Here is a 14,485-nt window from a genome sequence, read left to right as displayed (position 1 = left end):
ATCCCATATGGGCACTGGTTCTAATCCCAGCAGCTCCACTTCCCATCCAGCTCCCTGCTTGTGGCCTGGGAAAGCAGTCGAGGATGGCCCAAAGATTTGGGACCCTGCACCCATGTGGGAGACCCGGAAGAGGTTCCTGGCTCCTGGCTCCAGATGGCACAGCACCAGCCGTTGTGCTCACTTGGGGAGTGAATAATCGGATGAAAGATCTTCCTCTCTGTCTCTCCTGTCTGCATATCTGACTTTGCAGTAAAAATAAATAAATCTAAAAAAAAAGGTTTCTGTTTGTTTGTTTCTTTTTTTTTTAATGGCCAAATGATACAATGATGGAAGATGCAGCAAGCTGGATTCGCTTCCAGGTGAATCTCTTTCCTTCCTAAGGGCCATAAACAATCTGTGTTTCCCTGCCATGCTTCCTCCTCTGTCTTCGCTATCACAGGAACTGAATGAACTCTCGCAGCTGTCAAGAAGGAAGGCAGCAGATGCTCTGGTGCTGTTTCCTGCTGGGGAGTCATGTGAGGATGACTGGTGGGGGGTTGGTGGAGACTCTGATGGGGAGGGTGGATGTAGTGTGCAATGCAGGGAAAGGGGCAGAGGAGCTGGCTCTGCCACCTTTGTCTTCTCTGGGATCTGGAAATTTCTCTGCTATCGTTCTAGCTTATAACACAGCAGAAGGACTCTGTACTCATATGAGAGACCCAAAAGCTCCTAGCTCTTGTCTTTGAATCGGCTCAACTCCGACCGTAGTGGCCACTTGGGGAATGAAGTAGCGGATGGAAGATCTTTCTGTCTCTTCTTCTCTCTGTAAATCTGCCTTTCCAAGAAAAATAATAAATCTTGGTGAAAAAAAGAAAACGGAAGGAAGTCTATGATTTAAAAACAAAATACATTGATTAAAGGAAAAGCCTTTTCACTTACTGGTTTCTGGTGAACACTACCACTGCTGAACTTGGTTGATTGATGGCTTCTTGAGTTTTTGGAGTGTCTGCGTGGCCACAAATGTGTGTCTCAATGTTTGTCTTTTGTAAAAGTTGTTTAAAATTGTTATCATGTGTTGCTGTCAGTGTTTATCGGTCAGAAAATGTTTTAGCTTTTGTGAGTTAACTTCTAGAGATCCTGTAAGAAACGTTATTCTAAAAAGCGGGTAACTTTATTTACTGTGTGTGTGTCTCCTCGGCTGTCAGGATCCCCAGCTGCAAAGGCAGTGCACACAATTTGCATATCAACAGCAAGAGCTAGTTGGCTTGGGGCTGCGGCAGTCTCTGGATTCTGCAGTCACTCCCAGAACTTTCTGATAGGATTGTAGCAGAACACGCCTTCACTGACAGGACTCCCTATTGTTCTCTGTTTAACCGTTTATTTGCAGATCTAATAAATCCTCCTACATTTAATGAAAGTAGATTGGGCAAAGGTAAAAAATTATTTATTTTTTTTTCAGATACCATGTGGAGTAAGCAGGTGTCTTCTTATTAATTGGTGAGTTTTGTGTTTACAGCCACAACTGCTTGAGATCTGACTACTTGAAGTTTTTCTCATAAACTTTTGTATTTTATTCTACCTCTATTTGTAAACCATCTGAAAAATCATGGCAAGCTTATGTTGTTGGAAACAGCAAGTAATTCTAATCAATTGTTTATAAATTTTAAAATTGTCTAAACAATTTTACATTGTTGTTAAAAATTCGTTTATTTTGTCCCACAAGATTGCTAATTAATACAAATTTCTTTGATTTACGTGACTTAAATTACCAATAGGCTGCCTTTAAAACATGTAAGTCATTGATATATTTATATATAAGTTTACTGATTAGACGAGATCGGGCGTGTTCAGGGTGGTATGGCCGTAGACAAGTTTACTGATCAAATGTACAATGTAGTTTAATTGTTAATGTGAACCCTTGTCTCAAAATTACGACAAGAAATAGGCCTGTGGGGTAAATGTTTTCTAAAGCTATTATTTGACATTTTTCACTTTATGCTGATCCTAAGAGTAAGCAAACTGGTGGCTCAGCTCCAGGGCCTCCCTTAGGATCTTTAGGGTCAAGGTATTGCAGGACTTTTTGACTCATGACAATGTTTTCATTTTGCATCTTACTGCTTGTGTTATTTTAATTACATATGGCTTGATATGTCTTTTGAAATCTTTGCGACAAGAATGATGCCTTGGATTCCAGCCTATCTGAAAGAAGAGTGGAAGGGACCCTGAAAAGAAACACACAGTGGGATGCTGTCTTCCATTCTCTACTGGACGCAACCTGCACCTGTTACAGTAACTGCGGCTGTCTCCCTTGGGACCATGGCAATTCCTGCTGCAACGTCTATGTTGTTCTTGACTTGGACCATCCAGACTGTAAGAACTGTGATTAACATAACCATGCTGGCCACCTGTGCCCTTGGGGCTCAAAATTAGGCCAATTACTTATAGATTCACTGTACTAGCTTTCCAACAGAAATTGGACTTAACATCAAGGACATTTAACATTGTTACAATAGGCATTCTGCCTGCAATGTGATGCTCTAACAGGTGATGTTCTTACGTTAAATTTTGCCCTCAAATGTCTGTACCAACATCTTAGAATCATAGGACATAAGGCTACCCTTTTGCTGGAAGTCTTTGTGGTAGAATTTGCTCCAAGAGCAGAGTAGGAAGTTGTGGGCAACTACCCCAGCCCCTGCCCTGCTCCCTGGTTGGCTGGGCCTTAAAGTTTACTGCCCTATGGCCTGAGGCACAGCTTCCAAGCCTACACCAGCGTGACCTCCAACCTGGCTAGAAGGCCTAGAGGAATACACGTGGGACATGACCTCTGACAGGACTGGAAGATCAAGGGAAATAGCCAATTGCAGTGTCTTTGGTGGGTAGAGGGTCTGCCGGAAGACGCCCTCCTGCCCTTCCCTTTCTTATCCTTTAAAAGCTGTAACCTGGGCCCGGCGGCATGGCCTAGCAGCTAAAGTCCTCACCTTGAATGTCCCGGGATCCCATATGAGTGCCAGTTCTAATCCTGGCAGCTCCACTTCCCATCCAGCTCCCTGCTTGTGGCCTGGGAAAGCAGTCGAGGACGGCCAAATACTTTGGGATCCTACACCTGTGTGGGAGACCTGGAAGAGGTTCCTGGCTCCGGATCGGCACAGCACCGGCTGTTGTGCTCACTTGGGGAGTGAATCATCTGACGGAAGCTCTTCCTCTCTGTCTCTCCTCCTCTCTGGATATCTGACTTTGTAATAAAAATAAATAAATCTTAAAAAAAAAAGCTGTAACCAGTGCATAATAAAGCGGACATTCCTCATACACACTCACAAAACATTGATTAACCAATGTTAGCATGACCCATGAATCTATCTGGCTAGTCAGTGAAGCTTCCAAAATGCCAGAATGCATCATAGAAGTGAACAGCCACAATGAGCAATCACAAAGTGCACAGTGGCTAAGCTAGGCCCCTTTGTGTCAGCCGGCTAAGGGGCTGCCTCAACCCTGATCACAACCTGGGCAGCTCAAGCAAAGCAATCTTCTTCTGATTCTGGAGCCCAGAAATCTAGGTGGCACTGGGGTGGGGTTCTTGTGACCTTGCAGCCTGCCACTTCCTCCCTGTGCCTCCTGTGTGTGCATGCCTGGGCCCCACTCCCCTCTTCTTACCAACAGAGCAGTCAGAGCAGATTACAGCTCAGCTGGATGACCTCATTCTTGGAAGCTTGTATCACTGATGACAGATGCACCCCAAGGCATGGGGGAGTCAGGAGTCCAGGACTTCCACCCGGGAAACTATCCTTGCTTGTTTCAGCTCTTAATAGGGTCTTACTTCGCAGCTAACTGGTTGAACTATCCAAGCCAAGGGAAGTCATCTAATCCTGCTCATCTTCAAGTGGCCTTGGGATTGCGCAGTCCTCTAGGGTGGGTCTCATCTCCTCCAGCACATGCACTTCTCACACTGGAGCATCCTCCAAGGCCTGCCTGTGAAAGGGAACATATGATTAAAAAAAATGACTCCCAATTGATTTGCTTTTGCAAGTTCAGATTTCTGGACCAACAATTTTTTGAAAGTGGAGCCTACTTGTGTTCATGAACAGTAACAGTTCAATAAGTATTCCCAGGGTTTTGTTCTGGGCGTAGTGCTCGCTGGGAGATTAGGATGTGTCTGTGTGCAATCCAAATGTGAGCCCTTAATACCTGCAGTTTCACGTTGAATGAAGTAAATGAAAGACAACACAGAGCAATGATCAGTAGATCTTTCTGCACTGTAGTCCATTCACCCACCCATCCGTCCGTCTATCCCTCTACGCATTCATCCATTTATCCAGTAAATACTTAGCAAATCCCACCCATCTCCTTACCCCTGATGTGTGGGTTTGGAAAACTGTTGAATAACACTTCCAGGTCTGCATAATTCTTATGTGTGAGTTATGAACTCACGGTGTCTTATTTCATAGGCACAACTGTAATTGATTTAGAAAATTGAGCCAAAGATAGTCAGAAATACGGGGACTTTGGAAAAAGATATTTTAACAAAGGGATACAGTTTTGTCCCATTTTTTTTTCTTTCTTTTGGCACAAAAAAAAAAGTATGCTGAGCAAAATTTCAGAAACTTGAGCTGTTGTGTGCAAACTGGTGTGGGCTGAGGTTCCGCTGTCCCGCCAGTGGCTGTCCAAGCCTCCTCTGCTTCCATTCGAGTTCCATTTTTGATGCTTAATGCACTAGAATCGGTAGCCCAGAAGTTGCAGCAAGAGATGCTTTTCTCAACTAGAGAAATGCTGTGCCAGAGCTTTTGTCTTTTGAAAGCTGGGAAGTCAAGATGGGGGCTGGCAAAACCCAGACAAAATGTGGTATTTCCAAAAGAATGGTTTAACACCTCTTCAAGCTGTGCTGTTTTTTCTTTCTCTTTTTTATAATAAGTCACTGCTAAGTTGAAAGCAAATGGTGAAACAACCTGAATGTGACCGTCCAAGGCCCTTTGGTATTATTAAGCAGAGTCCAAGACCAGCTCCCAGGAGAGGTTTCAAAGGTCTCCAGGCTCTGTGTACACTCGGCCAGCCCTAATGTGGAGTGGGGGACTTTGGCAGCCACATGCCGTGGCATGTGGCAGTGACCGACTTCATTTTATAGCAAGTTCTTGTCTCCAAGTATTAACAATGTTGCAATTTCTGGACTCAGTAAAGCTCATTATAAGGATGCCTCTTAGAAAGCAATGTTTAAAAAAATTACTCAAGGCCTTGAGAACATAAAAGCTACAGTGCTTGGAAATATCTAACCATCCAAATGACATAGCATGAACATCAAATGCCTTCATGACTCTATGTTCACCGACAGCTTCTTACCTACAGATGGACTTCAATGTGGGGTGGGGTTGATGAGTCACTTTCATTTTGTACTTTTAAACAGACACAAAGCTAGGATGGCTTCCAGTCACCTCTTCGGCTTAGGTGAAGCAGAATCTAGCGTTTTCTAAGCCAGTGTTTCCTGCATGCTTTTGATGTAAGAAGAGATGTAAGGAATCATTAGATTTAGTTCCTCTCTGTTACAAATGAAGAAGCAGAAGTTTGCCTGTTTCTCCGTAGGCTGATGGCTTCCAATCATGTGTGGATATCCTCCAGTGATGTAGACGTGAGCCAAGGAGACAGGTAATGTCTAAATCAAGCCACATCCAGAAGGCTCAACTCATGCAACATCTGAAGCCTGCACCTAGCCTCTGGTTTCAAACAGACCGAGAAGGTGATGAAAAGGGTCCCAAGCAAAGGGACTTTAATCACGTTAATGGACAATGAAATGGAAAGATAAGTGTATTTCACCGCAGAAAATCTTGCATAGCTTTTAAAAAAAATAATATGTATTTTCCATGAACACTTAAAAGTCTTTTATTTTTATTATTTTTGTATTTATTTGAGAGGCATACACACACAGATCCCATTTACTAGCTTGGTCGCCAGATGCGTGTAACAGCTGGGGCTGAGCCAGGGGCCAGGGACTCACATGGGTCGGGGAAGCCAGCACATGACACGGCCTTACTGCTGCCCCCTAGGTCTGCATCAGCAGGGAGTGGGAGGCAACAGCCAGAGACGGGAGTTGAACCCAGGCAGTCTGATAAAGCACATGGGTCTCCTTAGAACTAGGCTAAAGTGCCCACTCCGCCATATATTTCATCAAGATGAGGTGCAGATTTTGATTTCCTGCATAGAGGCAAAATCAACGTCCTCTTTTTCTTTTCTAATCTATTTATTCATTTGAAAGGCAGAATCACAGAGAAGAAGGGAGAGAGAAAGAGAGAGAGAGAGAGACCTTCCATCCACAAGTTCATTACCCAAATGGCTGCATCATCCAGGGCTGGGCCAGTCCGGAACTGGCAGCCAGGAGCTTCATCCAGGTTTCCCACATGGGTGCAGAGGCCCCAGGTACTTGGGTCATCTTCCTCTGCTTTCCCAGGTACTTTTAACATGGAGTTGAATCTGAAGTGGAGCAGCCAGGATTCGACTCAGAGCCCATATAGGATGCCAGCACTGCAGTCAGCAGCTTACTGCACTATACCTCAGTGCCAGCCTCAAGGTCCTCATTTTTGAACAGTTATTTCAAGCCATCTAGACCTAGGACCCACTTGGGGATCCCATTTCCCCTGGCTGTCTGTGGTGTACCGGTCATGTTCTAACAACCTAATGGAAAACAGCTGGATCCTGTGGAGCAGGCACTGGAAGGAAGAGTGCCTGTGCACATGTTCATTGGCCCACGAGGAGTAAGTGCTTCATGTTGGAGAGAAGCCCTGGCCTCCCTGGGCTCCATGCTGGGTGCAAGTAGAGTGCAATCAGCTCCAATAACTGTCCTTGCATGCAGGGGCTGCAGCTGCAGAAAGGAACGGAAGTGCTTCTTCCCTGTCCCTCCACCGCAGGTGTCAAGAGCCTGTTGAAAGGAACTGGAAAGTTGCCACCTACCGACCTCACTAAGTGAGACACTGGATGTCACATTTAGCCCCATTTATCCTCCACCAACGGTCATGGCAAGTACATGGTAAGAAGCCTGTCTCTCTAGGCCCCATCCTGTCACACAGCCCTGAACAGGGGTATACCCTGACACATAATCCCAGTGTCCTGCGATCTGTGTGCTATGCACACAGCCAGACATGAGATGTGCTCATAAAAACACCCTCCCCGCCCCCGCTAGCATCCCATATCAAGGGGCTGGTTGCTGGGGTCCGTGCAGTAGGTGTGAATAACACAAAGGTGTGAAGAGAACAGCTCCCTGCTTGGCAGGGCCCGGGGAGCTTCCAGCTGCTTGGCAGGGCCCGGTGGATTTCTCTCTGACCACCTTGATGCAGTTTTACCCCCTTTCGCATGGACACTCAACCACCCCACTAAGAATTCTGTGATCTATTGAGGCGTTGTCTGCCCCTGTGAGATGGCTTTTACAACCAACATGAGCTTAGGAGTTAATGCTACTGATAATGTCTTGGTGAATGGGCCTTTAACTGCACACAGGAGTACAATTAAGTCCATGCTGCTTCCATACACCTTATTGTGTGCCTACCCATTGCCATAAAATCTGGCCCAGATATTTAGCATGCTTTCTGGGAAATGGCTTGATAAGAATTTTACAAACTAACGGAAATGATGGGAGTATGGGCTAAAACTGCCATGACAAAAAATATAGCTACTGGGACCCTAAAAGCTATCCTGTTATAGTTACTGTGACCCTAAAGGCTATCCTGCTAAGGCAAAAAATATAGTTACTGTGACCTTACCGGTTAGCCTGTCCTTGCAACTCTTTAGAACATAGAAAATGTAGTTGCTTTAGCTGCTTTCATAATTTTTTAACTAGAGGAAATATAGGGTGATTTTACTAACATCATAAGGATAAACTTTTGATTATTGTTTGATTACTTATGAGGTTGTAGAACCTGCAGTTGTAGAGGAACTTAATGTTTGAAACTTTTTGTACTAGATCTTTATGCTTTTTTCTCTTTTGATGTATTTTTCCCATTAAGTGATGGATAAGTTGTAGAATAAGAATTGTAGTAAGAGTGTATTACTGAATAAGATGTGTTGTCTACTGAGAAATTCTTGGCTGCAACATCACAATAGATAATGTCCTGTCTTAAGGTGAAACAATTTGTCAAATTATCTTTGGAAACACTCACTTGTCCATTGTAGAGTTGAAACTTAAATGGAGTAAACTGGACTCATTGCTAATTGCAATTGTTTCCGCCATTATAACTCTTGCTTTACTTGTTTAGTTAACAAACTGTGTGAGCTTGCAGACCTAATGGCCTTTAGTGCCAATGGCCCCTAATCCCCATAGACCAAGACCCCAGACTTACTAACCCATACATAATTCAAGGTAGGGGTCTGGTTGTCACAGGCGGTGCCTAGGTTAGAGCCCAGACCTGAGGAGAGCAGATGAAGACTGGCAAGCCAAGATAAGCAAGGAATGTGGAATCCTTCCTCAATCATCTTTCAAGAAGTTGTAAATTGTGCCCCCCTGAGGCTATGTCAAAATGCCCCTAAAAGAAAACCTTGTACTGCTTCTGTATAAATAAAGCTGACAGCTTTCTCGCAGAGTCCACAATGATCTTGGAATTTAGTGGTCCGTCTCTCTTCTTCTTTCTACGCCTATTTCACGCACCCTTTTTGAGCTCTGAACTCAGCTGAAGCTGGACTCCGGCAGCTGGTGAGAGTTCTGGCTGCTCTACTTCCAATCCAGTTCCCTGCTTAATGCCTGGGAAGGTAGCAGGTGAAGGTTCAAGCACTTGGGTCTGCAGCACCCCATTGTGAGACCTGATGGAGCCCCTGGAACCTGGCTTTGGCTTGGCCCAGCCCTGGCTACAGTTGACCTTTGGGAAGTCAATCAACAGATAGAAGATCTCTGTGTGTGTATCTGTCTGTCTGTCTTTCTGTCTCCCAGTCTCGCTGTCATTCTGCCTTTTCAATAAACTAATGTTTAAAACAATCAAACCGTCCCCTAGTGAGAGGTACTTCTGCTAGAAAAAAAAAAAAAGACTTCTGAGATTTGTAGCAATAGTAAGAAAGGTTGTCTCCCTAATGAATGGGAGGCTGAAGCAGAGAGTGTGGGCATAGTGGACCATGAGTTGTGAGGGATTCAGGGAGGGGCTGAAGGCAAAACCATCTTTCTGTAGGCAAGATGGGCCAGGGGGCTGTAAGGGCAGGTGGCCTTGTTCAAGGCAGACATGTGAGTGGCCTTTCCCACCCCCCCTCCCCCGGGCCCAGGTGGCTGGGAGCTCGGCTTTTCCTTTGGAATCCCAAGGTTGGGACAGGTCCAGGATATGACTGATTTCTCTTCCAGAGGGGAGCTGGAAGACCCGGAGGGAAGTGGGTGGCGGAAGTGGGAAGGAGGCAGGCTACCAGCAGGGTGGGACTGCTGCTTCCCAAGTCCTCCCCAGGCCAGGGCTTTCCTTCCTCCTGCTTGTGATGTTACAAATTTAGAAGTCAGGAATGTCCCTAGGGTGGGGGCTGAGAGCCACCTGCTTGCAGAGCAGGGGCTCCAGGTCACTTCCTTGACGCACAGGAAGGGGAGGGAAGGGTTTTGCCTGAACACCCAAGCAAAAAAGGGGAGTGAAATAAGTAACAGGGTTTATAAAGGTGATGACAGTGCTTTTTTTGTGTTTGTTTATCACAGGAGCTGCCACGTTTAATCTGCCTTGTAGTCCAGGACCGAGTGGAAGAGATCAATGGAGGTCAGCCATTGACTGCTTCCCTCCTCCAGTCTTCTGAGCCAGCTCCTGGTCAGGAGGAAACTGGACTAGGGGTAGCTTAGCCACCATGGCAGGCCAGACAGGTCCTCGGATGGAGGTGACAGGTTCCAGGAGACACACCGGTGGACCCTAGGGACCCACAACTGCAAGGGCTCTGTGAACGTGTGCAGGGTCTGCCTCTCGGCAAGGGATGAGAGGGGCAGGAGAACCCCATCTCATGTTCAGATGAATTCAGAGAATGGGGACCCACAGCTTCCAGAGTCATCTGATGCATTCACGTAGAGCTGTTCATTTGTGAGTGAGGACACTGGGGCTGAGAAGCTGAGAGAAATGCCACTTTCAGAAGGTTGAGCCTAAAACACATCCCAGGTAACAGAGCAAGTTAGAACATGATTAGGAATCAGATTCATGACTTAAGATGCTGAGTCCATGAGATAGGTAACTGGTTCAGCGGTTAAGTCACTGCCTGGGACATCTGCATCCCACATCCCAGTGCCCGGGTTTGAGGCCTAGCTCTGCTTCTAATTCCATGCTCCTGTTAACACACACCCTGGGAGGTTGTTGGATCCCTGTATGGATCGTGTCTCCTGCGTGACCCAGTCACAGCTGTTGTGGGCATTTGAGTTGTGAACCAGTGGATACAGGCTCTCTGTCTCTCTTCCTTTCCAACAAAATATGAGAGAGAGAGAGACTCTCCAGTCAGGGCTCTATATGCTATCCCACGAAGCCGAAGAGCTTCCTGCGGTATTTCTTTCCATTATGGTGTTCTCCATGGTGGATTCTGCTTGCTTTGACTGACTCACCACAATTTTGGAATGAGTGAAATCCATGCACAGTTGATATCAAGAATACTAAATCCCAGGGCCAGCCTTGTGGCTCACTGGGTTAAATGATCAGCTATGACAATGGCATCCCACACGAGATTGTTCAAGCCCTGGCTGCTCCACTTCCAATTCAGTTCTCTACTGATGCACCTAGGAAAGCAGCAGAAGATGGACCAAGTATTTGAACTTCTATCATCCATGTGGGAGATCTGGGTGGAGTTCTGAACTCCCGGCCTTGGCCTAACCCAGTCCCAAGCTGGTTGTGGCTACTTGGAGAGTGAATCAGTAAGCTGAAAATCTGTGTGTGTGTGTGTGTGTGTGTTTGTGTGTGTGTGTGTGAGAGAGAGAGAGAGAGAGAGAGAGAGAGAGAGAGAGAGAGAGACTGCCTTTCAAAAAATAAAAGGAATTATAATTTTTAAAAAAGAATATTCTATCATTTCAGACTCACTTACTTCTTCAGTTTTGACCTTCTGTGCCCCAACAAGGATCAATGTTAATTTGAAGCCAGTCCAAATCTGAAGTCAGGAACATTTTTGTCTCGGTGCCATGTATTGGTTGAATGTTAAGGCTGGGTGGTTTAATTCCTTCTTGCAAAAGTGAAAACACTAGTGCTAGAAAGAAAAAAGAAATTTCTCAAAAACAAACAAACAAAAAAACTTTACACTGGCCAGTGGCACAGCTGGGCCTTCCCATGGACTTGGGTTGGCTCCACCATCCTGTCTTGACCCCCACGGTGTATGCTTTATGGAAACCGTGTCCCTGGGCTAACCTACAACTAGACACAGGAAGGGGTGCTGCTGATACAGACCTTATCTGCATAGAAGAGTAAAGAGAGGACATAGAGAACACGTTCCCTCAACTGGAACCTTGCACGGATGTCATCATTCCCTGAGGCCACCTCACCAAGGCTTGGGCAGTGCCACCTGCAGCTACTTTCTTCCTTGGGATGCTGCTGAGATCTGCAGCAAAGGAAAATACAGACGAAGACATGAGGCTGGGCCACCCCTTGCCCACCTCTTCCTGCTGTGGGTGACCAAGCTGGCACCAGGTTCAGAGAGGTGAGGTTCTGCATTGACTTACACTAGCTGGGCATAGCTGCTTTTTGTGAAGTTTCCAAGGAGTCACTCCAAATGCATTCTTTTATATTAAGGGACAAACAAGTTTAGTAGTTTTAGGGGTCAAAGGTTCACATAAACATTCCTCAATGGGGTCTTTTAGGGCATGCTGATATAAACTCATTTCAGAACACAACTACAGTCTATAGATGGTCTTAGCAATGATGTGGCTTGAGCGTGAAGCCACAGAAAACGCTGTCAGTGTGTGCAAAACAGTCCTTACTTTGTGATGTCCATTCTGCTGCCATCTGGGGCATGATGGCAAAGCTGAGAGGCAGGACGGTGCTTAAAACAGAAGTCCATCTCCACCCCACCTCTGCTCTCCCCTCGGGTGCCTGATGGGGTTGGGAAGTGTCCTGCATGCTCTTTAGGATGACATAAGGTATAGGTTTCCACTGGTTGGCTAGAATCAATGCAAGGGGTGCTGGGGAGAAAGGAAGAATGGTACTGAGGTGTGTGCGTGTCTCTATCCCACCCAGAACCCGCTGGCTTCCCCTCTGGGTATGCTGAAGGGAGACAGATGAGGTCAGTCTGGAGTCAAGGTCAAATGTGAGTCATACGGTCATGGGACGAAATGGAGCAAATGTTCTTGGAGCAACACCTAAGTATGTAGACAAGAACACCAATGAATTCATGATCATTTATTGTAAATTACTCTTAGTTAACATGAATTTAATGGCAAAAGAACACTAGTAGATACCTGCTTGATGAAGAACTTTATTATGACAAGTTGAGACTGACAATTTCTTTCTGTAAAATGTGTATTTTAACTCCCATGTCCCTCTCAAAAATATCTGTCCTCAAAGTACTCTGATGCCAACAGAATCCTGCTGTAACAGCTAACACAGAGGGTCTACTGTCCCACTAGTTCAACACGTGCTTCACAAGGAAACTTAACACACAAAGGTGTTTTTTTTTTTTTTTTTTGATCCAGAAGCTACATAATGATCACTTTATAATTTACTACAAAATCAATGAAGGCCGCATGCAGAGGAGCCATTAGCAGATATGTCAGAGTTCTAGAAAATTGTCAGTTGTTAGACCCTCATATTCTCAGATGGAAAATTAATACACTTACTTAGCAGAAATAGCTAAAGTACATGCATTGGTGGCTGGGATCAATTAGAATATAAATTAGGTATCTGAACATTTACATGAGAGTTTAATTAGAGTTTAATTTTGATGTGTGAGATACATACTTTTAAAATGATAATAGAGAAAGAGAAGAAAATCAGACATTTAAACAGGCATTAACTTATAGGTGTATGGTTTGGGGTACAAAATTAAATGGGTGGTGAACAAATCTAAGGCAAGACAGTGAAATATTAACAAGCCGTAAACAGGGCAACAAAAAACTTACAAGGATCATTTTCCACATTTTCTTTTTAAGTTTTTGATCCTCCCACTCAAACAAAAAACCATAGATGGGATAATGACAAGACAGAAGCAGTCTTCGTCACCGTGCAGAGCCCTCTTCCGTGCCCCATCCTACCTCTTGGTCCTTCAGACCATGTGTTCCAAAGCAATGTTGGCTAACTGGGAGAAAAGAAATTAATGTTCTCCCAAGTCACATGGAAAGAATATTGAATTCCTTCATCCTGTCAAGGTTAACATCGAGTACAAGCAATATAAATGTATATTTGAGATAATATAGTTACAGCAATTAGATTACATGTCCACATCCTAATGTTAAATCATAGAACTAATACTGATTTCAGGTTTTTATTGATAATTGTATTTTACCATTATTTGGAGACCAACAAAAAATCTCAGAGCATATACATCATCCTATTCCTCCTCACCCTCTACTCTCTCCTAATGATCCAATCAGGGAGAGAACTACAGTAACAAAGCCATGAACCCAGAGGACAAGGGCATGTGTGTCGGGCGGTACTTCCAAGTCAGGCACTGCCATCTCCAGTTCTGGCTTTCCGGGCCTCAATCATGGGCTTGGTGGCCCATTTGCGGTCAGTGGCCAGGCCCAGCAAACACATGAAGTCAATGAACCAGGTGGTTGGGTTGAAATTTAAGCCAAGTTCACTTGCGGAGTAGTCAAAGGGAAAGGTGTGATGGTAGTTGTGGAAGCCTTCACCTAGAAGACAAAATAGGCAGTAAAGCCATTCAATCAGCATATCTCTGCACTGATTTTTAAAGAAATGATGTATTTATTTATTTATTTGTATGAGTAGCAGGAAGATGCTGGTTCACTTCCCTGACATGCCTACCACGGCCAGCATTGGACTGGGACTAAAGACAGGAGTCAGTAATCCAACCAAGTCTCCCACAAGGGTGATAGGCTCCCCACTGCTCAGGCTAGCCCCTGCTGCCTCCCAGGCTCTCCCCTGTAGGAAGCTGCAGTCAGGAGTTGAGAGTGGGCACCACACCCAGGCACCCTGAGAGTGCATGCTGGCATCCTAACAGCCAGGCTAAATGCTGGTCCTGTCCAGATTTCTTTTTAAATTCTCCATGTTTTGAGTATCTGCCATGTGCAAGACAGTGTTAGGCTCTGAGGGGCGTGGAATTCTTGGTTCCCATCCCTTAGCAATATTTTGTTTTTAAGACAATTAAATTGTTTACTGATTACACAGGATAATGAATGACTCACAGCTTCATTCTCATCTATAATTTTACCTGGTACCATTACTCGATTCAGCTATCCTGCCTAGGATGCTCTAATAATCATTTTTATAACCAAATAATCACATGAGTTTGCTTCGGGGCACTTAGGGAACTTCAGCAGGTCCCAACGGTAAGTGTCATCACCTGGGGACAATGGCTTCTCCACCCAAGTGATTCCTATATACAATTTTTAAAAAGATTTTATTTTATTTTTATTGGAAAGGCAGATTTATAGAGGAGACAG

The 14,485-nt window shown here is 45.0% G+C and overlaps 1 protein-coding gene across 1 annotated transcript in view; it reads right to left on the bottom strand.

Annotated features, from left to right (window-relative positions):
- Positions 1-12,544: 12,544 nt before the first annotated feature.
- Positions 12,545-14,485, bottom strand: part of SCD5 (stearoyl-CoA desaturase 5) — a 116,079-nt gene continuing 114,138 nt past the window's right edge. Inside the window, exon 5 of the mRNA XM_058667149.1 lies at positions 12,545-13,714. Within this exon, the coding sequence (XP_058523132.1) occupies positions 13,524-13,714 (191 nt within the window). The 3' untranslated portion in view covers positions 12,545-13,523. The remainder of the gene's footprint in view (positions 13,715-14,485) is intronic.

Source organism: Ochotona princeps, chromosome 7, assembly GCF_030435755.1.
Source record: "Ochotona princeps isolate mOchPri1 chromosome 7, mOchPri1.hap1, whole genome shotgun sequence".
Lineage (NCBI taxonomy): Eukaryota > Metazoa > Chordata > Mammalia > Lagomorpha > Ochotonidae > Ochotona > Ochotona princeps.
The sequence above is the reverse complement of the archived record's forward strand: the minus strand, read 5'-3'. Positions and strand labels throughout refer to the sequence as shown.